Raw genomic sequence first — 26,601 nt, forward strand, 5'->3', positions numbered from 1 at the left:
TACATTGGTGGCCTCTAGTTATGCTCTTCCCCACAAGTGGAAACATTCTCTCTCTATGCACTCATTCATAATTTCAAAGACCTCTATTAGGTCACCCCTCAGCCTTTTTTCAAGAGAAAAAAGACCCAGCCTATTCATCCTTTCCTGATATCTATACCCTCACATCACTGGTATCATCCTTGTAAATCTTCTCTGTACCCGCTCCAGTGCCTCTCCTTTTTATAATATGGCGACCAGAACTGCACGCAGTACTCTAAGTGTGGTCTAGCCAAGGTTCGATACAAGTTTAGCATAACTTCACTACTTTTCAATTCTATACCTCTAGAAATAAACCCTAGTGCTTGTTTTTTTATGGCCTCGCTAACCTGTGTCGCAACTTTTAGTGATTTGTTTATTTGTACTCAGAGATCCCTTTGCTCCTCTACCCCACCTAGACTCGCACCCTTCAAGTGATAACTGACCTCCCTATTCTTCCATCCAAAATGTAATAGCTCACATTTATCTGTGTTGAACTTCATTTGCCAATTATATGCCCATTCTACAAGTTTATTCATGTCCTCCTGTAATTTGTTGCAGTCCTCCTCAGTATTGACCATTCCCCCCCAGTTTGGTGTCATCCGCAAATTTAGAAATTGTGTTTTTGATTCCAAAGTCTAAATCATTAATGTAAATTGTGAACAGCAGTGGTCGCAGCACTAATCCTTGTGGAACACCACTACCACTCTGCTTTCTGTCCTGAAGCCAGCCAGCAATCCATTCTGCTACTTGTCCCCTGACCTTGTTCATCAGTCTAAAATGGGGTACTTTATCGAAGGCCTTTTGAAAATCCAAATAAATTACATCTACTGCATTACCATTGTCTACTCTGTTATCTTCAAAAAATTCAATAAGGTTGGTCAAGCAAGTCTTTCCCTTTTGAAATCCATGCTGACTATTCATTATTATATTTTTGGTTTCTAGGTGTTCTTCTATTTTCTCCTTTAGTAGGGATTCCATTACTTTTCCTACCATTGATGTTAAGCTGACTGGTCTATAATTCCCTGGACATGTTCTATCCCCCTTCTTAAATAGCAGTATTACGTTAGCTATTCGCCAGTCCTCTGGCACTACAACTTTTTCTAACGAATTATTAAATATGAGTAGTAATGCCTCTGTTATCTCTTTCCTAGATTCTTTTAAAATGCGTGGATGCAATCCATCCAGACCTTTGAGTGTGATTAGTTTGTTTAATATATCCCCTCTTTTTATTTTAAATGCACTTATCTCATTACTAATCTCATCATTCAATGTCATGTCCACCTGTTCCATCTCCCTGGTAAATACTGAAGCAAAATAATTATTTAATATTTCTGGCATCTCTCTATCGTTACCTGTGGTATTATCCTGTCTATCCCTTAATGGGCCTATTCCCATCCCAACCAACCTTTTTTTTTGATGCGCTTGTAAAATACTTTACTATTTTATTTTATTTTACTTGATAATTTAATTTCATAGTTCCTTTTTGCCTCCCTAATTGTTTTTTTGACTTCTCTCCTAATCTTTTCGTATTCTCCCTTATCATGCACTCCCCTGCTGTCTATGTACTTAATGTATGTCTCTTACCCTCAGTTGTTCCCTTATGGCTTTATTCATCCATGGAATCTCATTATTGTTTAATTTGTTCCTTTTAGCGGAATATATTTTTCCTGCACTCTGTTGAACACCGTTTTAAATGTTTCCCATTGCTGTTCTACATCGTTGTTTGCCAATTTCCCCCTCCTTCCCCTTCCCTCCCCCCCCCACCCAAGTTCTATTCTCAGCTTTTAAAATCAGCTTTTCTCCAATCTATTAACCTGCTTTTCGTCATACTTATGTCCTTCTCAATTATCATCTTAAAGCGTATTAAATTATGGTCACTATTGCCTATATGTTCCTCTACTTTTACTTCTCTTATCTACTCTGGTTCATTCCCCATTACTAGATCCAATAGCGAATCCTCGCTTGTTGGGGTTTTTACATATTGGGTTAGAAAGGAGTCCTGTACACATTGTCGGAACTCCATTCCCTTATCCCCTTTACCTACCTCTTGTGTCCAATTAATATCGGTAGCTGAAATCCACCATGATTATTATTTTATGTTTTTTTTACTAATTTGTCTGCATATTTCTTCCTCCACCTCCCTTCCACTATTAGGTGGTCTGTAGACTATGCCCATTAGTGTGATTGATCCTTTATTATCTTTTATCTCTATCCATATGGATTCTATTTTTGTCTTGCTGATAGCTGCGACACTTTTTTCTAATGCCATTATGTTATCCCTAATAAGTATAGCTACTCCAACCTCGCCTTTTTCCTTCCCTATCTTTTCTAAATATGTTATACCCTGCAATGTTTAATTCCCAGTCCTGATTTTTCTGTAGCCATGTCTCAGTAATCCCTACTGTGTCTGGTTCCTCGCAACGCATGCTTGCCTCCAGCTCCCCTGTTTTATTACGGACACTACGTGCATTGCTTTACAGACAGTTTAATAGGATTTTTAATAGGATTTCCTCTCACTTAATGTTTAACCAACTTTTTAGATTCCTGTTCTATAACTCTATTTATTACCTTGCCAAAAATGTCCTCCCTTACTTTATTCTTTCCTCTGCTCTCTTTTCCTGTTTTGTTTATAGTTAGGCTGGTTACGTTTCTTGTAGATTCCTCCCTCCATCTTACTAGTTTAAAGCCTTTGCCACCTCCCTATTTACCCTTTCCGCTAGGACACGGGTCCCATCCCGGTTCAGGTGGAGCCCGTCCCATCGGTACAGCTCCTTCCTGTTCCAGAACTGGTGCCAGTATCCCATGAAAAGGAACCCCTCTTTCCCACACCAGCCCTTTAGCCGTGTTAATTCTCCTGATCTGTCTGCTTCTATGCCAATTTGCACGTGGCTCGGGCAATAATCCAGAGATTATTACCCTCGAGTTCCTTTTTAATTTAGATCCTAACTCCTGAAACTCTTTCAGCGGGACCACCACCCTGTTCCTACCTATGACCACGACAACTGGACTTACCCCTTCCCTTTCCAAGTTCCTCTCCAGCTGCCGTGAGATATCCCTTACCCTGGCACCAGGTAGGCAACACACCCTTTGGGATTCTTGTTCTGGGCTGCAGAGAACGCTATCTATCCCCCTAATTATAGAGTCCCCTATCACTACCACATTTCTATTCTGCTCTCCCCCCCTTGGACAGTCTTCTGAGCCACGGTGCCTTGGTCTCCATTGTGGCTGTCCTCCCTGCAGTCTTTCTCCTTGTCCTCACAGGTAGCGAGTACATCGTACCTGTTGAACAGGACCAGTGTCTGCAGGACCTCCTTCTCAAGCTCTCCTAAATCCCCGCTACCTGGCTCCCTAACAGTCACACCCTCCCTTTCCTGAACCTGTGCTTTCCTCTGGGGTGTGACTGTATTGTGGATAAAATTGTCCAGAAATTCCTCCCCTCCCTTATGTGTCGGGGTGTCTCCAACTCGCACTCCAGCTCAATGACTCTGAGCCGGAGAGATTTGAGGTGGAGACATCTCCTGCAGACGTATTCGCTTGGGACAGTCTCACCTTCCACAAACTCCCACATACTGCAGTCCAGACACACAACCTGCCCTGCCATATCTTAGTCTAGCCTTATTTTATTTATTTAATTAGTCTTTATTCAACGATTATTTATAGTTATATTAATTAGTTTAACTAGTTAAGCTATAAATTTTATTCAGTATGTTATAGTTTCCCGCTCCTAGTTTAAACCACTGTCTTAGTTTAGAGAAAAAAAACCTTAATACTCACCAACCAATCACCTACCTGCTATCCTGTGACATCACACCTTGTTTTTTTTGGAAATCGTGGAAGGTTCCGCCACCGCTGCCTCTGATTAGGTTCGCACTGTTCCTCCTCGCTCTCCTTTATGTCCTGCCGCCACAGCCTCCAAAGGTGTGCACTGTTAATTTTGTTGAACTTTAACAAAATGAACCAGTTTATCACCAACCAGTGCCTTCTAAAGATGGTAAAACTATTAGTTACTTCAAGCCATTTGGTTTCTGTGCGATGCCATGTGTGTGTGACTAATTACACCCATGCTCTTGACCCTCAGTTCTCAAGGGCTACTTTTCCACCTTAGTGATTGGAAAAGCAAGAAATATATTGTGCCAGAAGACAAAACATTTGCAAATAACATGGCTTTATTATTGATGTTACAATAAAAGTGATTTCTACATAATATACACTATATACAATGGCTTAGATAACATCAATAGGCCACACATGCAAAATATATTGCGCAAATTATATACAGACATCGGAAGATCTTTTGGCCATATAAGTGGAACTGGGTGCTCCAGAATTCAATGACTCGATAGAAACTGCAATTTTACAAAATATTAAAAGATAGATCAAGACTCTTTTTTATATAATACATGCTGAAAGCCAGCTGTGAACAATGAAAACCTGATTGATTACACAATATGTCATTCCAACAGCAAATACTCAAAATCTGTAAATAAAAAAGCACTGTGGTCATCTATATACATTTAAATACATCACTTTCTGTAAATTGCATTTCCACAGCACTTGTCACCTCTAAGATGCAAGAGTCAGGACTTCTCCCCATCTACCAATTGTGCTTCCATTAGGCTTTGTATTTCTGTGGTATAAAAAAGCCTTACATTTTAAACAAGGTTCTCTTTCCATTCTCTATTTTATCAGATAATAAATATCCAATTAAGTGCATAGTCCCATTGCAGTGCTCTGCTTTCTAGTTTTAAGTAAACACGCCAAAATCAATAGTAAACAATTCTTGCTCATGGCTGTGCTTGGAATTGGGAATTTTATTTCATGAATACAAAAATCGTATCATTAGAGCGCAAGCAAAACAAATGCTGGAATGCCACTCCCCTTCTGGTTTGTGCACAGTGTGTTCTTTTTATAAATACAGTACTTTCTGCATATTTTTAAATGCCCATTGTCTTAATGATAATACAATTAACACATAAATCTTTATGCTTGATTACATCTTTACCTCAGATTTCAATGCTGTGACTGCTTCACATATATGTACCTCAAGCATTCACTGTTACACTGTTTTTAGAGTTTGTATCTTGCTTTATCTGGGATCATAAGGCTGTTTTCTGATTTCATGCTTTAGGATAATTCGAAGAATGCTGCTGGATCGTCTTGTGTTTGCAGCATACCCGTTCTCATTTATTTCCAGTTAACCATATCCTTCTACATCCCATTACAATACATAGCCGAGTTATTATCCACAGATAACATTCCTGATTTATACCACACTTCCCCTGTGCACACCAGGGATTCAGATCACATCTGGAACAGATTTTCATGATGTCACAAAACCCACAATCCAACTGAGTTCACGGGCAACATAAAAAGCAAAAATGTAGTTACTGATTCAATGCTACGCATACAAGTGGCGCAATAAGTGACTCAAGTGAGTGAGTTTACTGAAAAATAACTCCTCCATCACTGTGTCCAACTCCCTTGTGAGTTACATGTCACCTGATTTATTTTATTTGATACCACTGATCCTACATATCCAACATGGTTTTGGTCCTCTTTGCTAGTTATTTCATTTAGTAATAAAGTGATTCCAAGAAAAATATATACTTTTTAAAATGACTAAAACAGCATCTCCAAGAAAACTGAATATAAGCCACAATGACTGGCTATGTAAGTTTGAGGTTGGCAGACATAAATGGAATTAAACAAGTTCATTTGCATTGCCAGATTCATATCACCATAAAGCACTCTGTGGCCTAACCTGCTCTCCAGTTCCCTACAGCCCCACCCCACTCTCCACAGCCCCACCCCACTCTCCACAGCCCCGGACAGCCCCGCCCCACTCTCGACAGCCCCGCCCCACTCTCCACAGCCCCCGACAGCCCCGCCCCACTCTCCACAGCCCCCGACAGCCCCGCCCCACTCTCCACAGCCCCCGACAGCCCCGCCCCACTCTCCACAGCCCCCGACAGCCTCGCCCCACTCTCCACAGCCCCGCCCCACTCTCCACAGCCCCCGACAGCCTCGCCCCACTCTCCACAGCCCCCGACAGCCCCGCCCCACTCTCCACAGCCCCCGACAGCCCCGCCCCACTCTCCACAGCCCCCGACAGCCCCGCCCCACTCTCCACAGCCCCCGACAGCCCCGCCCCACTCTCCACAGCCCGACAGCCTCGCCCCACTCTCCACAGCCCCCGACAGCCCCGCCCCACTCTCCACAGCCCCCCGACAGCCCCGCCCCACTCTCCACAGCCCCGCCCCACTCTCCACAGCCCCCGACAGCCTCGCCCCACTCTCCACAGCCCCGCCCCACTCTCCACAACCCGACAGCCCCGCCCCACTCTCCACAGCCCGACAGCCCCGCCCCACTCTCCACAGCCCCCGACAGCCCCGCCCCACTCTCCACAGCCCCCGACAGCCCCGCCCCACTCTCCACAGCCCCCGACAGCCCCGCCCCACTCTCCACAGCCCGACAGCCCCGCCCCACTCTCCACAGCCCCCGACAGCCCCGCCCCACTCTCCACAGCCCCCGACAGCCCCGCCCCACTCTCCACAGCCCCCGACAGCCCCGCCCCACTCTCCACAGCCCCCGACAGCCTCGCCCCACTCTCCACAGCCCGACAGCCTCGCCCCACTCTCCACAGCCCCGCCCCACTCTCCACAGCCCCACCCCACTCTCCACAGCCCGACAGCCCCGCCCCACTCTCCACAGCCCCCGACAGCCCCGCCCCACTCTCCACAGCCCCCGACAGCCCCGCCCCACTCTCCACAGCCCCCGACAGCCCCGCCCCACTCTCCACAGCCCCCGACAGCCTCGCCCCACTCTCCACAGCCCCCGACAGCCCCGCCCCACTCTCCACAGCCCCCGACAGCCCCACCCCACTCTCCACAGCCCCCGACAGCCCCGCCCCACTCTCCACAGCCGACAGCCCCGCCCCACTCTCCACAGCCCCCGACAGCCTCGCCCCACTCTCCACAGCTCCCTATTGCCCTGCCCCACTCTCCACAACTCCGCCCTGCTCCCTACAGTCCTGCCTCAATCTCCATAGCTCCGCCCTACTCTCCACTGCCCCGCCCTACTACATCAAAGCTCTTCACTATACCCCTCCATCAAAAATTGAACCTGTCATAATGCAGCGCTACTACCCAGAATCAATCTTTAAGACAAGAGAAATAACTACGATGAAACCACATCGGTTATTGTTGCTTTCAAGTTAGCCCGTTCCATTATTTTTCTAACAGGTTTAATGTATCACAAAACTGAATTTCATTAATATTCTTTGTCTGACTAGACATGATGGTTGAAAAAGTATCAATCTTTTAATCAATAAAATGTCTCCTCATTAATGTTCTTCCTATGTAATGATGCTCGGTGCACTGAACTCCCCCCAACCCCCCTCCCCAGTGATGCATTGCTCTGGCAGCACCATCCTACAGCCTGTCCGCATCTACGTGTCTCAGAAGGTGCTGCTGTAAAAATTATTAAAGGACGCCTACAGAAATAACAAAAACAGACAGCAAATCAATCACATTAGCTACAGGTATCTAATAAGAATATAATTTATCTCCCCAAAATATAGAGAGAAATGTCCTGAAACATGTCTGGCTGTATTTGTATTTCTCTTGTGAGTCTTTATTGGAACAAAAGTGTTAAGATTTTTATCCCTTTCTAAATATTTTTCAGCAATATCCGGAAAGAAAAAAACATTGCAAGAGTGTTTGAGAAGATGTGGACAGTTTTGTTTCTAATAACATACCTTCACTTTTCATACATGCTCAGATGGAGATTGTGCAAGGGCGAGCTCGCAGCTCCTGTAGCTCAACAGATCCCTGCACAATTCTCCAATCCCCACTAACAGATACCTGCACAGCTCTCCAATCCCCACTAACAGATCCCTGCACAGCTCTCCAATCCCACTAACAGATACCTGCACAGTTCTCCAATCCCCACTAGCAGATCCCTGCACAGCTCTCCAATCCCACTAACAGATACCTGCACAGTTCTCCAATCCCCACTAACAGATCCCTGCACAGCTCTCCAATCCCACTAACAGATACCTGCACAGTTCTCCAATCCCCACTAGCAGATCCCTGCACAGTTCTCCAATCCCCACTAGCAGATCCCTGCACAGCTCTCCAATCCCCACTAACAGATCCCTGCACAGCTCTCCAATCCCCACTAACAGATCCCTGCACAGCTCTCCAATCCCCACTAACAGATCCCTGCACAGCTCTCCAATCCCACTAACAGATACCTGCACAGTTCTCCAATCCCCACTAGCAGATCCCTGCACAGCTCTCCAATCCCACTAACAGATCCCTGCACAGCTCTCCAATCCCACTAACAGATCCCTGCACAGTTCTCCAATCCCCACTAGCAGATCCCTGCACAGCTCTCCAATCCCCACTAACAGATCCCTGCACAGCTCTCCAATCCCACTAACAGATACCTGCACAGTTCTCCAATCCCCACTAGCAGATCCCTGCACAGCTCTCCAATCCCACTAACAGATCCCTGCACAGCTCTCCAATCCCACTAACAGATCCCTGCACAGCTCTCCAATCCCACTAACAGATACCTGCAGTCTCCATCCCCACTGTTCCTTCCCATTTACTAACAATGCAAATCGGTTGCTGTTTCTAGCAACTTGGAGAAAAAAAGCTTCTCCTTTGTTAAAAATGGCTTAATTTTGAAATAGTGCTTACTTAACATGCTCTTTTTATCACAAGCTCCAACCTTTAGCTTTTGTGTTGAAATTTGATCTGCTCTCTGGTTAGTATACCTAATGGACTTGGCAGTCATGAACATATAGCTTCACTCACGTTACCTCTAAGCATTGTGCGAGTTCGACAAACATCATGTTATTTGTAGCGTATTCTCTTTCACTGCACTTTGCAGTGTATAAAACAATGTGCAATCACTTTCAAAACACTGGTACACAAACTGCTTGCAACTTGACATTTTTTGGTGGAAATATGGCTAGGGCATGACTCCCTGGGCACTATTACAGTTTGAAGTGGTCCCCGTTATAGGCGACAGGATGTCAATGTAGTTTGGCTACTAACATTTAGGTTTGGCTAATAAATCTTCAGTCAGCACCTGCTGGCTTGTCAACACAAACTGAAATCTATGCAGCGCGTTGTGCAGTTACATACTTCACCGACCAGCAAGTACACTGAGAAGGCGAGATTGGTCAGTTTGAATAAATTGCATTGAATTGTGCATTGCAGCACAATGTAAGGAACTAAACGTAGTAAAGTCCAGAGACTCAGCTCACACACTCACAACAAACCACAGGCTTCTTGATAGTATGTCTAGTTTGGGTTGACTTTTTGGTATTGTTGCAATATTAAGTATGCTAATAATTATCTTACAATGGTGTAAAATGGCTTTTTCGTGTAAACTTTTTAAGAGAGTGAATTATTAAATCAAGCCAGGTCAATCACAAATATCAGAGCAACAAGGCACATTGGACTATAAAGCGCTCCATTCATTCCCTGCACAAAGAAACACTGTCACTGTTCCAACTTACGCTGTTTGAAGAACAGCTCGTGTTTAGCCAAAACCACTCCTCTGAGCCATGTGTCGTGAAGATTGCTTTCTTCATTTACCACATCACTTTGGAGAATCAAAATCAAACTGGTTCCATCTCAAAACTTAAATCAACTAACTAGTCTAATTGAACAAGGGATACATAATCTGGAATGTACTATTGGAATGAAGCACATGGAAGATGCCAGTCATGCATTTAGAGAAATTTGTCAGTTTTTTTTTTTAAACTGTATTGAATATTCACTGGTAATTTTACTATGTAGCAGTGACCACCCTGAGACACAATCCAGATAAACTGCTTTTCATCTACTGATTTAGATTAGTGACTGCTCATCACTCAGTAAATCATATTACATAAATAAAGATCACCAGCACATTCTCAGGAAGCCTTAGGATCACTTAACAGGTGAAACTAAGCGTCAACTAAAATGCACGAATCGTCGCAATACAATAAAATTGTTCCTATCTTCTTTAAAAAGCAGTTTTAGCGGTAAGTCTTTCAAATTTACAACCATCATCCGAATGGATGGGTAAAACATCTCCTGAATAAATAATATAAATAACTTATGAAAATGTTCTAAACTTTCTCAACGATTCTTAAAAGCCATTGGAATATCATAGCAACTAAACAAATTAGCACAACAAAAGGGAGTTTTTTTTAATATATTAAAACATACTTAGGACCTTGGCTTTGCCTCACTGCCGCAAAGCTGTAAATATCTGTAGTTGCAGAGTTAACATAGTGATTAAATACTGTAACATATGTAGCTGTTAGTTATATTTTCAAAACAAATGATGCTAGTGTCTTAATGGACAGAAGTCGTTCCACCTGTCAGTTGATGAAAAGTGTCCTCTTTTCGTATGTCTTGTCCCCACTCTGGGCCTTCAGGCTGTGCCACTCGCTCGAGTTCTGGAGGCTGGCAGCAATGCAATTCTGGATTCACGAAAATAGCGGGGATTTGGTTATGGCCCAGTCTAGCAGTGCTTGAACGGTCATACTTACTTTCATCAACCCTTTCCCTTCTAGTATGTGATGGGGCAGACATAACTTTTCCTAAGGAAAGGTAGCATAAAAAGGTAAAGAATGTTACTAAGGATTCCTATAGAAATAGTACAAGCCACAAATGTCTATCTGTAAAGAGAGTTTTGAAGACACATACTGCTGTTGCATCCTCAGACACCAGACCTGTGGTGGGTTGGAGGAAAGAGGAAGCTGGGCTGGGCTTTGGCTTCTTGGCCGTTGCTCAGTGATTATCAAGAGGAGCAGCGGTGAGTGAAGAGCTCAGCGGGTTATTCGATCCCCACCCTCGCAGCCCACAGACACCTCGAGGTGGAACGCACCACTCCTGTGGTGTAGGTCACCCTGGAACTTGCTCAAAAACGAGTAAAATCACACCAAGAGCGGCAGGTGGATTGAAGTGAGAGGCAGCCTGGATCTTGAACCTAGCAGAATCCAATCGAGAACAGTGATTGACTGCTCCCTGATCAGTTCATGAATGGCCTCATAGATCAAACACAAGCACTGAATAACACCCCCACCCCTTCACAAACCCATGTGTCGCTGAGAAGCACCACAAAGATCCTGAGCTACATTTGCACAAGATCAGATTCATTTTGTATCAAGACAGTCCAAACTGAATGGCCTAGAAATTCAGTGGCCTGCGCCACCAGTTTGCGCCCAAAGAGGGCACTCAGTGGCTTTTGCGCCACTGGCCACACCTACCGCGATATTTAGCGGGGCGCTAATGGCGGCGTTAGCCTGTAGCGCTGTGCCGCCACCAATGACGTCATCGGTGTGCGCAGCGTCCCGATGGCCATATTTGGTCGCGTCCGCCACAAATAGCGACCGGTACACAGGGGCCTACCTGTGGCAGTAGTGGCGCTAGTTAAGGTGGAGGTGCGGCCGGCCGCTTTTTCGGCGCCCGCCTGCCCGCACCTCCGTTCCCGGCCTCCTACACCCCACCACCGCGGCATTGCCGGCTGTTTCCCGAGAGCCCAGCACTTCTCCTTGGTGCCGGGCTCATTTGCCGGCACTCGCGAGCGGGGATCACGCTGTTGCAGGCACCTCCCCCTTAACAGTGGGAGGAAGGCCTGCAGTACCGCAGCCTGCCGTGCCGCAGCGTGTGGTGCTGCGGCCCTTAGCGCGCCGATATTCAGTTTCAGCGCCCCAAGCGGGGCGCGGGAAGCCTCGTTTAGCGGCCCGCTTCCATTTGGGGCGCAGAAACTGAATATCCGGATGGCGCAAGTGGCTCCGCATGCAGCGGTAATTCCGGCGCCCAGGCGAGCTTGGCGCCCCAAACTGAATTTTTAGCATTAATGTGCCTTCAGTGTATACACTTACCTATTCAGATTCAGATCATGTGCTGGGTGGTATTAATCTACCAGCTCAAAGCAAATGTCCAGCTATTTGCTGCAGGAAGAACAGACGGCAGGGAATCTGCAGGGAATGTTCTGGCCAGCTCAGCACAAGTGGCAGTTTGTAGTTGTACTGTGGATTTTATTAGGAATAACCTGTACTTCACATCACCTGCACACTTTGGGGGAGAAATTGGGTGAGTAGCGCCACCTGTTAGCGCCTAAAGAGGCAGTCAGTGGCTGTAGCGCCACTGGCTGCATCTCCGGCGATATTCAGTAGGGGCGCTAATGGTGGCGTTAGGCATTTGCGTTGCGCCGCCACCACCGATGACGTCATCAGTGTGCGCAGCGCCCCGTTCGCGATATTTGGTAGCAAACGCCGCAGTTGCGCCGCTTGCTACCCGCGCCCGGTTCACGGGGCCTTACTGTGCCGGCAGCGGCGCAAGTTAAGGTGGAGGTGCGGTGCGGCCGCTTTTTCGGCGGCCGCCTGCCAGCACCTCCGTCCCCGGCCTCCTAAACCCCCCCCCCCCCCCCCGCGGCATTGCCGGCTGTTTCCCGAGAGCCCGGCACTTCTCCTTGGTGCCGGGCTCATTTGCCGGCACTCGCGATCGGAGGTCGCGCTGTTGCAGGCACCTCCTCCTTAACAGTGGGAGGAAGGCCTGCAGTACCGCAGTGTGTGGCGCTGCAGCACGTTGCGCTGCGATATTCAGTTTCAGCGCCCTAAGAGGGACACACAGAGCGCCTCGAGTCTCAGCCCGTGTCCCTCGAGCAGCAATGAAACTGAATATCTGGCGATCGGTATCACTCCGATCGCTGCGCTAAATCCTGCGCTCCGCCGACTTTTGCGCCACTTTGGCGACCCAACCCAATTTCTAGGCCTTTGAGCTTTAGTGCAAACAGAGCTTTAGTTTGCTTGTGGCAAATAGGTGAGATTTCAATTACTTTTTTACAGGACAAATCTCCTCAGTGTATTTTAATGGGAGCACTTTCTTCCTTGTGTGAGATCCTCTTTGCATTAAATCCACTGCCAACCAGAAGGGAGGCACAGAACTGCTAGCCAGTAGGGAGTATATATGAGCAGTATCACCGAACCTGCCCATCCAAGACCCCTTGGAACTGAGGAACTGCTGGTATCAGACCGGTCTCATCACTGGGTGGCGCTGCAAGTCAATTCAACTTCATCAGGAGGATTGTTCCCTTTTGAAGAGCAATCCAGAAAATAAAGCAGAATTGGTACATTCTTGCAAAAATGCCATTTCCAATGTAGACTTATCCAAATGCTGTGGATAGTGACAGGATTTTTAGGGATGTAACTGCCCATTTAGCTTTTAAGCTGTCATAATGTGCAGAGTAATTCTCACCAAGAAGTATGATATATATATATCTTCCTTAAATATATTAAAGGCGTTACACATTATGTTTCTTCAGACTTACTCACAGCAGCCCTTAGCTTCGAAGTGGGTGTTAGTAACAGGCCACATGAACAAAGGAGATTTGCAAACCCTGACACCAGTTAACTGATGGATTTATCTGCCAGAGGGATACAGGAAACTGCAAACACAAACTGTGTGCCCTTTGGTAAAAGAGTTAGTGCAACAGCAGCAAACAGAAGAGCGGGTATTAATAAGAATACAAATACCTGTAATTGCATTATACACACAGTGCAAGGATATATGCACATGCAATGTTCTATATCAATGCACTCCAGTTGTAAGTAATATATAGCAACACTAAAAAGAAAGCGTGAAAAAGGCAAAAGCCAAATAGATCCAAAGTGAGAAAGGCTGGTGTTGGCTGTTGGACTTTCTCCCTGTGTGTCAGCAGTGCGCCAACAGTCTTTTGAATGCTGCGGACGTCCGACTGCAGGATGTCGTACGGAGAGCAGAGGTCAGCCTATCCGAGGGGCAGCGGCCAGGACAGAAGAACAGTGCATGAAATTACAAATACAAAACTTAGCAAGAGTCTGTATAAACAAGAACTAAACAGGCTGTATTAGTAGCATGCATGGGAAAACCGTGCTGCCTTGCATTGCCTTCTATCTACGAAAGCAGCCAGAGGAAATAGAAGTTTTTAGTGCTATGGGAAGATGGATGCAGTTGCTAAGCAGGGTTATGGGGACAAAACAGTAAGATAGATGCTTTTCTTAACATGTTAATGTATGTTGTGGATAGGAGCGGACTGGGAGGATTTCCAAAGCTGCTGTGCCGTGTTAAAGCCAGTTCACATATGGCAGCTAAGAGAGAAGCAGGGAAGAAGCGATCATCCACAAGCTCATCTATCTACCCACTACAGGATTGCACACGCTTAAAGAACTGAAACTGCAGAATTATGCCAGTCTCGGTGCTGATCAGTCAAACCTCTTGATTCTCACAAAAGCAGTGCATCAAAGGAAAGTAATTAACAACCTCCCTCCCCCCCGAGATGAGATTTGGTTTAATATCCTAAGCTAGAAAGTTACAAGCAGAATTTTGTTCAAAAATAAAGGAGGTTTAAATTTGATTTTGTGATCAGAATGTTTACATTCTCTCACTGCATTGGAGGACATGCTCTGCTAAGTACAGTTTACCTGCAAAATGGTTATTTCCAGTGATGCTTACAGCTTATCCTGGCCAAGAACAGTGTTCAGATGTGCTAGTCAGTCGATAACCATTGGACTATCCATGAAATGGAACCATGCCATGGCAGGTCCGGATTACACAGCAGCTGTCTCCCTGAAACTATAAAACAATCAATGCACTGGGCAGTGATGTTGCGGTGCCTGCCCACAGTCCCACAGAGATGTAGATAGTGGGTTCAGGCCTATGTCTCCCCAGACTCTCAGTTCCCAATCGCCGCTGTGTCTACGAGCGAGGTGGCGGGGGATGTGACAGCAATAAGTGGACATCAGGCGCTGTCTCACAGAGACATTCCAGGCAGCTCTCGTCCATCAATTAGTGGACAGCTCAAGAGTGGCACTGGCTGAGGCCTAGAATAAGGGCGTGCGATGAAAAACGAGCTCAACAAATGTCAATGAAAAAGTATTATTCAGTGAATATTCAATGCCTGCTGAAACTGATAGTGCGATACGTAATACAGCGGAATCCATGATGTATTACTAGTTACGAGTGAGTCAGGGTTGATTGGTTCCCAATTACTCACTAGTAGCGAGTGTCGATGACTGCTGCATATTGTCTTTTCTTCTTAGGCAGTCCCTCGGAACCGAGGATGACTTGCTTCCACATTAAAAATGAGTTCTCAGGTGACTGATGAGTCCAATGCGGGACCTACAGTCTCTGTCACAGGTGGGGCAGACGGTGGTTGAAGGGGTGGGTGGGGTGCTTGGGTTGACGTGCACTCCTTGCTTGCGTTTGGCTTCCGCTTGCTCCCGGCGAAGGGACTCGAGGTGTTCGGCGCCTTCCTGGATGCTTCTCCGCCACTTTGTGTGGTCTTGGGCCAGGGATTCCCAGGTGTCGGTGGGGGTGTTGCACTTTTTCAAGGAGGCTTTGAGGGTGTCCTTGAAGCATTTCCTCTGCCCACCTGGGGCTCTCTTGCTGTGTCGGAGCTCCGAGTAGAGCGCTTCTTTTGGGAGTTTCATATCGGGCATGCGGACAATGTGACCTGTCCATCAGAGCTGATCGAGCGTGGTCAAAGCTTCGATGCTGGGGATGTTGGCCTGAGCGAGAACACCGACGTTGGTGCACCTATCCTGCCAATGGATTTGAAGCATTGGTGGTACCTCTCCAGTGCTTTGAGGTGCCTGCTGTACATGGTCCATGTCTTTGAGGCATACAGCAGGGCGGGTATCACTACTGCTCTGTAGACCATGAGCTTGGTGCCGGATTTAAGGTCCTGGTCTTCAAACACTTTCTTCCTCAGATGACCGAAGGCTGTACTGGCACACTGTTGGACTTTGTCATTGATGTCTGCCCTTGTTGATTTTTTGCATATTGTATTCAAAATAGAGCTATCAAGTTAAAAACCATCACATTTTGCAGCAGTACGGTCTAATATTTTGAGATTCTGTATGGTCAATGTGTCCTGTTCTGCAGACAATACAGAGCACAAATACTGAAACTACAGAATCCTGGTTTACTGCCTTGATCAATGATGTTTCGCACTCAAATCCAAATATAACCATTCTGCACACACAAAAGTTGTAATTGAAAATTGGACATTGTTTTGAACATGACACATAGAAGGAAAACCAAGAGGTCTGCAGGAAAAATAAAGCTGTTGTTCCAACTAGACATGAAGCTGCTGTATAGTTCTTAGAAAGATGGGAAGCCAGAGACATTTATAGTACATCTGGCTGACAACATCTTAAATCATCTGCTAGTTCAGCCTTATGATCCTAAAAGGCACATCCCAGCTATGCTGATGTAGGTGCCCCAATGTAAGCAACTATGGATGAAAGTGGCTAATGTAGGAAACTGCTCATCTAATGGAGTCTCAGCCAAATGCTATTTTGAGACACTCCTTATTTCATGCATATTAAGATTCATTCAACCAGTTGGCTGTGCAAACATGGACCCAAACTGAAACTGTGTGTTTTAAACTGACATTCATAGAATTATGGATGGTTGGGAGTGAATTTTAAGGCTGTAATTTAGAGTGTTCAGATGATTTTGTAGACTACAAGAGTAAAGACCGACTGATTTGTGGGCACAGTCTGAAGCAGGGATTAGATTCCAGCCTTACACCTATTTTCTGTTGTGTTTAATTTCTACAGTAGATACACTATGATCTCAAGAAAATGGAAATGGTGCTCGCAGCTGAAGTTAAACTGAAGACTGAGGAATTATTGGGATATTATTAATGAATAATACAGCATGGTAAGAAGGGACCACTTATAAATCAGAAAACAGAGCAACAACCGAATTAAGAGCCGGATATACAATGCGGTGACAGTGACCAGGAGAATTGAAAAATAACCCAAGAAAAATGAGAATCATCTCAGAGTTTGTTTCAGATCTCAGTGCCATCCCAAAAAGATATTTTAGTTAGTGAAAACAAGTGAACATATTTATGGATATAAAGCATTCACTGATTTAACCTTCCCTGTGCTGGCACTGCACTGTTGGTGCTATGGATGAGACAACTGGGCCAGCGATAACGTGCTCCCATTTAAACAACTAAAAATTGCCTTACGGGTTTGATTTGGATTCAACTAGAACAGTTTGGATCTGTTTTCATCCAATCAGAGGCCAGCTTCTTCAATACTATTCCACTCTCCAAATTGGGCAGTGGGCTTCAAGGAGGCAGTAGGTGCGGTTAAAACTATATTTAAACAAAAAAGATTGATCTAAGCTCGTTTACATGAAATAGAAATGATTCTGTGATTCTGCCAGGTTTCAGGTGGGTGGGCTCCAGAAGCTACTGCTCGGAACAGGCAGGAGCTTTATAATAATATTCAAATGACATAGGAATAGGAGTAGGTTGTTCAGCCCCTCAAGCCTGTTCCGCCAGTCAATTAGATCATGGCTAATCTGTACCTCAACTCCATTTACCCACCTTAGCACCATATGCTCGATACCCTTACCTAACAAAAATCTATCAATCTCGGTCCTGAAAATTTCAATTGACCCCTAGCATCCACAGTTCCAGATTTCCACTACCCTTTGTGTGAAAAAGTGCTTCCTGAATTCATGCATAAATGGCCTGGCTCTAATTTTAAGATTATGTCCCCTTGTGCTGGATTCCCCCTCCAGAGGAAATAGTTTCTCTGTATCAGCCCTATTGAATCCTTTATCAATTTTAAATACCTGAATCAGTTCACCACCCCTCAATCTTCTAAACACAAGGGAATACAAGCCAAGTTTATGCAACCTGAACTCATAATGTAACCCTTTAAGCCCTGGTATCATTCTGGTAAACAACCTGGCAACAACTGTGGGGAGCTGCCTTGGTCGGATCTGGGTCATCAGACAGCTAGGTGCAGAGCTGTGCCATCTGGTGTAAAGATACCTGCTGCCAACAGGCACCATAGGGCTGGCACAGCCAGTGACAGAACCGTTCAGCTGCAGCCTCAAGCCTGTCTCCATCCCTTTCCTGGCATGTTTATGGTGATATTTGCCACTCCATGCGCTAAGTCCATGCCCCTCACAACCATTCAGTATCAGCTCCACTTCAGCAGCCATCAAACAGAGGGCCAGGTGCAGGGGCTGCTCTGTCCTTTGCCTGCAGATCTACACCTGCTCCCCGAGTTTCATTTCCCTTCACATTTGCCCATCGTTTCTTAATCCTCTCAGCCTTCGCTACTCTTTCAGCCTTTCCAAAGACTGTAGAAATTCCCACTTTGGCTCTTATTCTCTCTGCTCACTGCTGAGGCCCACAGATGAAGAGTGACCACATGAGTGAGGTACAGTGGACCCTGTTTATAGCAGGAATGCTTTGAACAATTGAACAATCAATCAATCAGTTAAATCAGACAGACTACTCCCACTTAATCAAACAGATAGAGGATTCATTTGCCAGGATAGAATTATTAATTTGTTGGGATAAACCGCACCTGGCCTCTGTGGGTCTGGCCCCATTTTGAAGTCATACTTTCAAATCAGCCAGACCCGAGTTGTCCAATTAAAATAACCATCGGACACATTGGATCTACATGGAAAAGTTTGCTATAAGGGGCTCACACTGTAACCAGAGAGCTGCCACAGTCCCAGAGCTGCACCGTCCAAAGCTGAAAGCGCCAACAGATTTAGAAACAATTTGATTTCTAGCTGTTCCACTTTATTATAGGACATAATGAAATGTACAGAAGGAAATAGAGTAAATCTCGTTACCAAATTTTTGTTTTGGAAGAGAAAATAAAAAGACTTAAAAAACATAGCTGTGCTTGATGTTCTATTTGAGACACCCATCAAAATGTGCCCTGTGATCATGATCAATTCACTTCATGTCTTATAATACAATAACACATGGCTTTAGAGGAAGTTACAGGACAGCTATTCAACCTAAGTCATTATAAAGTGTAACACTTAATTAGCTCATCAAAAAAATGGAAGTTATAGATGTTAACTCATTGGCATTTTATTCCTGTAATATACAAGACCACACAGACTTGAATCAGTAACTGTCTCACTGGATGAAAGCAGCGTTCTTCAAAGTGAAATGGCACAGTTCCCTTCAACAAATATAAAAGTTTTCCGTAAACTCAAAACCTGAAATGAGTCGAGGATGTTATGGGGGCCAGAACCAGCTTTGGACTGAATCTTCAAAAAATAAACCCCACAAATTTAAATGTATATTTTCATGTGTAGAGTATTTACACAGGTTGGGTTTTGATGTACATGGATAGAAAGCTGACAGACTATCCAATGGAAGAGTACCAGGTGATAACCTTGGGACATTACAGAGCCAAAGGCCCCCTCCATTCGCTCGGATATATCGAGAAAAGAGGATCCTATAACAGACACGGGATCCACCTGGGCAAAAAAAAAAGTTCGAGATACCTCCAACTTCTTGAAAACAAATTTGGTGAACTAAAACTTATTGAGGTGTATAAAATTATGAGCGGCCTAGATAAAGTGGATAGAAAGGACCTATTTCCCTTAGCAGAGGGGTCAAAAACCAGGGGGCACAGATTTAAAGTAATTGGGGGAAGGTTTAGAGGGGATTTGAGGGGAAATTTCTTCACCCAGAGGGTTGTGGGGGTCTGGAACTCACTGCCTGAAAGGGTGGTAGAGGCAGGAACCCTAACCACATTTAAAAAGTACTTGGATGTGCACTTGGGATGCTCTAGCCTGCAGGCCAAAAGCTGGGAAATGGGATTAGGCTGGATAGCCCTTTGTTGGCCGGCACGGACACGATGGGCCGAAATGGCCTCCTTCCGTGCTGTAACTTTCTATGATTCTATGATAAAACTTTGGTGTAATTAAATATATTAGTCTATCTCCCGTGGTGTTGCCCACAAGGAGTTATGATCAAGTACAGCCTTCCGGTGAAGTAGGGTTAGGTGGGGGTAATTGGACCAGGACGTGAAGCTGGAATTCAGTCCCCATTTTAAAGTAATCTATTTCGTTTTTATTTGTTTTTATTCCCATTAAAATTTCTATGTCCACATTTCTAATGGAAACTGCCTATGTAAACTTGTCACGCTGTGTTGCTGCATCGCCTACAATGGTAGGAGGCTGGAATTACAGCATGACAGTTTAACAGTTTACATTATAAATATAGACAAACAAAGTTATCAATGGATAAAGTTAACTGGAAGTTCTTACAAGCAACAAGATTTTAAATATATTATGGATTGACTAATTAAAATTGTTTCTACACTGACCAATTACATTACATCTGCAACGCATTAAACTGCAAACAATGCCTGAGGAACAGAGGATTCAGCCTTTCAAGCCTGTTCCACCATTCAATTAGATCATGGCTGATCTGTGCCTTGACTCCATTTACCCGCCTTCACTCCATATCCCTTGATACTTCAACCTAATAAAAATCTATCAATCCCAGTCTTGAAAGCTCCAAGTCAACCAAACATCTTTGGGGACAGAGAATGCCAGATTTCTACTACCCTGTGTGTGAAAAATGTACTTCCTGATTTCCCTCCTAAATGGCCCAGCTCTAATTTTAAGATTATGTCCCCTCGTTCTTGATTCCCCCATCAGAGGAAATAATTTCTCTATATCTCCCCTATCGAATCCTTTTAATATTTTAAACATCGCATCAGATCACCCCTTCAGGGCAAAGTGAAAATACTTTACTTCTCTCAGGATGTGTTTGGGATGAGGTGGGGGTGTTGGAATTCAGGCCCTCTGGCCACGTAACTTCACTCGTGCTCGCTGCAAAAGCCACCTTCTATAAGCATGCCCGCGCCTCCTAACACTCCTTAAACCTTAACCTTACACATGCAGTGAATGTCACAGTCAGCCTCGGGGCTTACAATATACCCTTTCACCGATGAATTATACTGCCATCGGTAGCTTTGCCTACTGTATATTTTTGACCTCTCTAATAGGCAGAAATACATTATGTTAACAGACCATGTATTTCAGGCTAAACTACAATTTTGTCTCATTATAAGACATAAAATTACACACAAAGACAAATAAATCAGCACTAAAATAGCAATACGGCATTTAACTTTCTCTGATACTTCAAACCGTTTTCTAAGACCAAAATCACAAAGCTTTTCAAGATTATTAGGCCTAGAAATTGGGCCACTTACTGCCACGATCCGGTCAGAAAATGGCAGCCGCCAGTCTAGCCCTTCTCTGGTGTGGGATTTGGCGGTTGCCATTTTGGTGGGGACAATAGAAATCTAAGGTACCTGGACCTTGGGCCGCGGGCTCTGGAAATGTAAATGAAGAGAAGGCAACGTGCACGCCGACTTAACGTCAGTTCAGCGAACTTAAACCTTAGCATTGAGTTCAGTGCTGGGTCCCAAGCTCACCATGCAAACCCAGCATTCAGCAGACTGACAGAGACGCTGTCAGCACCTCTTAAAGCGACACACACATCGCTCAGGTAAGTTTGCATTTAAGCTTTTGGACTGGATTTTTTTTTATTTTATTGAAATTTGGTGCAATACATGTTAAAAGTTTTTTTTACATGTGCAGAGAGTGCTGCTGGACGCTTGTGAGGCCTCGGATGGTAAAGGAGCTTGAGGACAGAGCTGGGTGAATTGCATCAGAGTGGATTGTAAGCAGAGCGGAAGAATTTGGTGATAGTAGGAATTCGGTGGTGAGGAGGAAGGCGGTTTCTCATGTCCAAGTCAAAAGGAGGACTGGAGCCACAGAACCTGAGGACTCTAAGGGTGGAGCAGCAGAATCTGAGGGTTTTAATTTCAAGAACTGGAGAGCCCGGAGATGAGGGAGCGCAAGCATTGTGTAGAGAGGTAAAAACACCTAAAGTGATATCAGTACAAGGGAAGGAGCTGATTGGTGAGTAGCTGGTGAGTGGGTTTTTTCTGGATCAGATTAGGGACAAGTCTTAAGTTTATTTTTGGTAAGTTTAGATAGTAGTCTAATAAATGAAGGCATTTAATTTTTTTTCCAGTGTTTTAGTGCTTAGTGCAAGTGCAAAAACAACTTAATTAGATATAAATAATATAAATAATCTAGACTAAGATATGGCTGATGCGCCATCAATTACTCAAAAGACTGAAGTTGAGCGAGTAACAATCAGGCTCTTATTAACTAAAGAATGAAGGTCTTGTCTCGAGTGGTCGACCCGTCCAGAATACTAAGGGACTGGGAGGTAGTCACTTATATACCTGGAATAGTGGGAGGAGTCAGCCGAGGCATGTCCAGACCTGTACCTAGTGGAATACACATACAGACACAGACAGGTATGACAGTGGTTTACCACATTGGCAGAGCAGGTTGTGTGTCTAGACTGCAGTATAGGAGAGTTTGTGGACAGTGAGACTGTACCGAGCAAACACATCTGCAGTAGATTTCTCTGTCTCAAATCTCTCCGGCTCAGAGACATTGAGTTGGAGTACGAGTTGGAGACACGCCGACACATAAGGTAAGGGGGAGCAGTATCTGGACAGTTTGCTCCAGACTTCGGTCACACCTCATAGAGAGGTGCAGGTTCAGAATGGGGTTGGTGTGACCGATAAGTGTGCAGAGTAAGGGGAACCCAGGTGAGATAGAGAATTAGGATCAGTTTCTGCGGCTCCTCTTCAACAGGTACAATGTACTTGCCACCTGTGAGGTTAAGGATAAAGACTGTCGGAAGGACAGCCAGAATACGGACCATGACACCTTGGAGCAGAGGGGAGGAGGAGGAAGAGGGGAAGCATGATGTGGTACTTGTGGGGGATTCAATAATTAGGGGGACAGATAGCATCCTTTGTAAGCAAGAGTGAGAGTCCCACATGGTAGGTTGCCTACCTGGTGCCAGGGTGAGGGACATCTCGAACTGGCTTGAAAGGATATTGGAGAGGGAGGGGGAGGATAGGCAAGAGGTCCTGTTTTGGGAGTACCAGGAACTAGCAGCTAAATTAAAGAACAGGACCTCAAGGGTTATAATCTCTGGATTATTACCTGAGCCACGTGCAAATTGGCGTAGGGATAAGCAGATTAGGGAGGTGAACACATGGCTTAAGGCGTGGTGTGGGAAAGAAGGATTCCATTTCATGGGGCATTGGCACCAGTATTAAGACAGGAAAGAACTGTATCGTTGGGACAGGTTCCACCTGAACCAGGCTGGGACCAGGGTCCATGTGGAAAGAATAAATAGGGTGGTCACAAGAACTTTAAACTAGTAAATGGGGGGGGGGGGGGAGAAAGAGAGGACTTAGGTGAAAAATGCAGTATAAATAATATTTCAAAAACAAACAAAACGGAAGAGAGTAGAGCAACAGTCAGAAATTGTACTTTAGGCACTGCAGGTAAAGGGAAAACTAAAAGATGTAAAGTGATTAAACCAGGAGAGAGAGAGAGAGAGAAGAAACATGTGAGTAAAACATTTGAGCTGAAGGACAGGTTAGGGTGTGTGGCCCAAATAAGTGTTCTTTATACAAATGCACGGAGTATAAGGAATAAACTGAATGAATTGCAGGTGCAAATTCAAATCGGAGGGTATGACATGGTAGCCATTACTGAGACATGGCTGCAAAACAGTTAGGACTGGAAACTAAATATACCAGCTTATAACGTCTACAGGAAAGATAGGGAGAATAGTAGAGGGAGAGAGTAGCCTTAGTGATCAAGGATGAAATCACTCCAATGATAAGAGAGGATAGCACGAGAGGTAAGAGGCAGTGGCGACTTTATGGGTAGAATTAAGAAATAGGAAAGGATTTAAGACTGCAGTGGGACTTGTGTATAGGTCCCCTGGTAGCAGCTGTGGAGTGCTAGATTGTATAACTGCAGAGATTAGACAAGCATGTAGTAAAGGCAGAGTGGTTTTAATGGGGGAATTTTAACTTTCATATAGATTAGGATACGCAGACTAGCACATGTCAGAAAGGTTGTGAATTTCTTGAGTGTGTCGGGGATAGTTTTCTGCAACAATATGTCCTAGAACCAACAAAGGGGCATGCCATATTAGATTTACTAATGAGGCAGATTTAGTTAACAGTCTAACAGTGTGAGAACATTTATCTAATAGCGATCATAACATGATCGAGTTCAACGTAGTGTTTGAAAGGGAGAAATGCGAAACAGCTACTAAGATTCTAGATTTGGGTAAGGCTGATTTCAATGTGATGAGACAGAGACTGTCCACAGTAAACTGGGCAAATCTGTTAATGGTTTAAATGACAGAAGATCAGTGGGAGGTGTTCGAAAACAGAATTGAAGGTGATACAGAGACAGTTCATACCCATAAGGGGCAAGAGCTCTACTTGCCAAAAACCAGCCATGGATGACTAAAGCGGTAAGAGACAACATCAAACTAAAGGAAAAAGCATACAAAAATACAAAAAATAGCACAGATCCTGGGAGGTGGGAAAGATACAAAGAACAGCAAAGGGTGACAAAGCAGATAGTAAGAGCTACAAAATTAATGTAAGCAAAGTAACAATAATGAAGAAGATAATGGCACTAAAGAGTGACAAATCCCCAGGACCAGATGGTTTCCATCCTGGGGTTTAAAGGAAGTAGGTGAGCACATTGCAGATGCCTTAATTATAATCTTCCAAAGTTCTCTTGATTCAGGAACCATTCCTTTAGATTGGAAATGGTGAGAGGGGAAAACCAGGGAATTATAGACCAGTTAGCCTAACATCTGTTGTCGGGAAATTACTAGAGTATATAATTAAGGATTGGGTGTCTGAACACCTTGAAAATTTTCAGCTGATCAGAGGGAGCCAGCATAGATTTGTAAAAGGTAGGTCATGCCTGGTGAACCTGAACCACAGTGTCAGCTGTGGCTCAGTTGGCAGCACACTCGCCTCTGAGTCAGAAGGTTGTGGGTTCAAGTCCTACTCCAAGGACTGAGCACATAAAGCTAGGCTGACACTCCAGTGCAGTGCTACATTGTCGGAGGTGCCGTCTTTCGGATGAGACATTAAACCGAGGCCCCGTCTGCTCTCTCAGGTGGCGTAAAAGATCCCATGGCACTATTTCGAAGAGGAGCAGGGAAGTTATCCCCGGTGTCCGGGCCCATATTTATCCCTCAACCAACATAACAAAATTGGCTGCCGCATTTCCCACATTACAACAGTGACTCCACTTCAAAAGTACTTCATTGGCTGTAAAGCGCTTTAAGATGTCCGGTGGTCGTGAAAGGCGCTATATAAATGCAAGTCTGTCTGTGTGTGATTGAATTTTTTGTAGAGGTGACTAAAGTAGTGGACAGGGGAACGTCCATGGATTTTATTTATATGAGATTCCAGAAGGCATTTGATAAAGTCCGCCATAAGAGACTGTTAACTAAGGTTGGAGCCCATGGGAATTGAAGGCAAAATATTGACCTGGTTAGGAAATTGGCTGACCGGCAGGAAACAGAGTAGGGATAATGGACAGGTACTCTAATTGACAGGATGTGACGAGTGGTGTCCCGCAGGGATCTGTGTTGGGGCCTCAACTATTCATCGTATTTATTAACGACTTCGGTGATGGGATAGAAAGTCACATATCCAAATTTGCCAATGACACAAAGATAGGTGGCATTGTAGATGAAAGCATAAAATTATAAAGAGATATTGATAGATTAAGTGAATGGGCAAAACTGTGGCAAATGGATTTCAATATAGACAAATGTGAGGTCATCCACTTTGGACCTAAAAAGGATAGATCAAGGTACAGTACTTTCTAAATGGTGAAAAGCTTAAAACAATGGAGGTCCAGAGAGACTTGGGGGATTCAGGTACATAGATCATTAAAATGTCATGAACAGGTACAGAAAATAATCAAAAAGGTTAATGGAATGCTGGCCTTTATATCTAAAGGATTAGAATACAAGGGGGTAGAAGTTATGCTACAGCTATACAAAGCCCTGGTTAGATCGTACTGTGAGCAGTTCTGGGTGCCACACCTTAGGAAGGATATATTGGTCTTGGAACAAGTGCAGCATAGGTTTACCAGAATGATACCTGGACTCCAAGGGTTAAATTACACCAACTAGGGTTGTATTCCCTGGAATTTAGAAGGTTAAGGGGTGATTTGATCGAAGTTTTTAAGATATTAAGGGGAACTGAAAGGGTAGCCAGAGAGAAACTATTTCCGCTGGTTAGGGAGTCCCGGACTAGGGGGCAGAATCTAAAAATTAGAGCCAGGCCTTTCAGGAGTGAAATTAGGAAACACTTCTACACACAAAGGGTGATAGAAGTTTGGAACACTCTTCCCCAAACAGCAATTGATGGTAGATCAATTGTTAATTTTAAATCTGAGATTGATAGATTTTTGTTAACCAGAGGTATTGATGGATATGGAGCAAAGACGGGTATATGCAGTTAGGTCGCAGGCCAGCCATGATCTCACTGAATGGCGGAACAGGCTCAAGGGGCTAAATGGCCTACTCCTGTTCCTATGTTCCTAAGAAGGCCTCCGAGAAGAAGACAGAAAACGCTGGAAATACTCAGCAGGTCAGGCAGCATCCGTTGACAGAGAAATAGAATTCACGTCTAGGGTCGAGATGCTGCCTGACCTGCTGAATATTTCCAGAATTTTATGCTTTTATTTCAGATTTACAGCATCCGCTCGCAGACGGAAAAGAAGACGCAGAAGAGGAGGAAGCAGAAGGTGCAACCCAGATAGCCCCTTTGTGGCCGGGATATCCGGGACGGAATCA

General features: G+C 44.8%; 1 protein-coding gene across 6 annotated transcripts in view; it reads right to left on the bottom strand.

Moving 5' to 3' along the window:
* Positions 1 to 10,207: 10,207 nt before the first annotated feature.
* lrch1 (leucine-rich repeats and calponin homology (CH) domain containing 1) overlaps positions 10,208 to 26,601 on the bottom strand; it is a 247,116-nt gene continuing 230,722 nt past the window's right edge. For 4 of the 6 annotated variants that reach the window (XR_015080796.1, XR_015080797.1, XR_015080795.1 and 1 more), the window contains 2 exons: positions 13,565 to 13,818; positions 10,539 to 10,624 (listed from right to left, as the gene is read on the bottom strand). Coding sequence is in view for 2 of the 6 variants with exons in the window: in XM_086006477.1 (XP_085862603.1) it covers positions 10,511 to 10,624 (114 nt within the window). In the remaining 4 variants the exon portion in view is untranslated. Of the gene's footprint in view, positions 10,625 to 13,564; positions 13,819 to 26,601 lie in introns of all 6 variants that reach the window. The other 2 variants (XM_086006477.1, XM_086006478.1) reach the window with 1 other exon arrangement.

This window comes from Somniosus microcephalus, chromosome 14 (assembly GCF_052327205.1).
Source record: "Somniosus microcephalus isolate GS21.2 chromosome 14, FLI_Smic_1.0, whole genome shotgun sequence".
Lineage (NCBI taxonomy): Eukaryota > Metazoa > Chordata > Chondrichthyes > Squaliformes > Somniosidae > Somniosus > Somniosus microcephalus.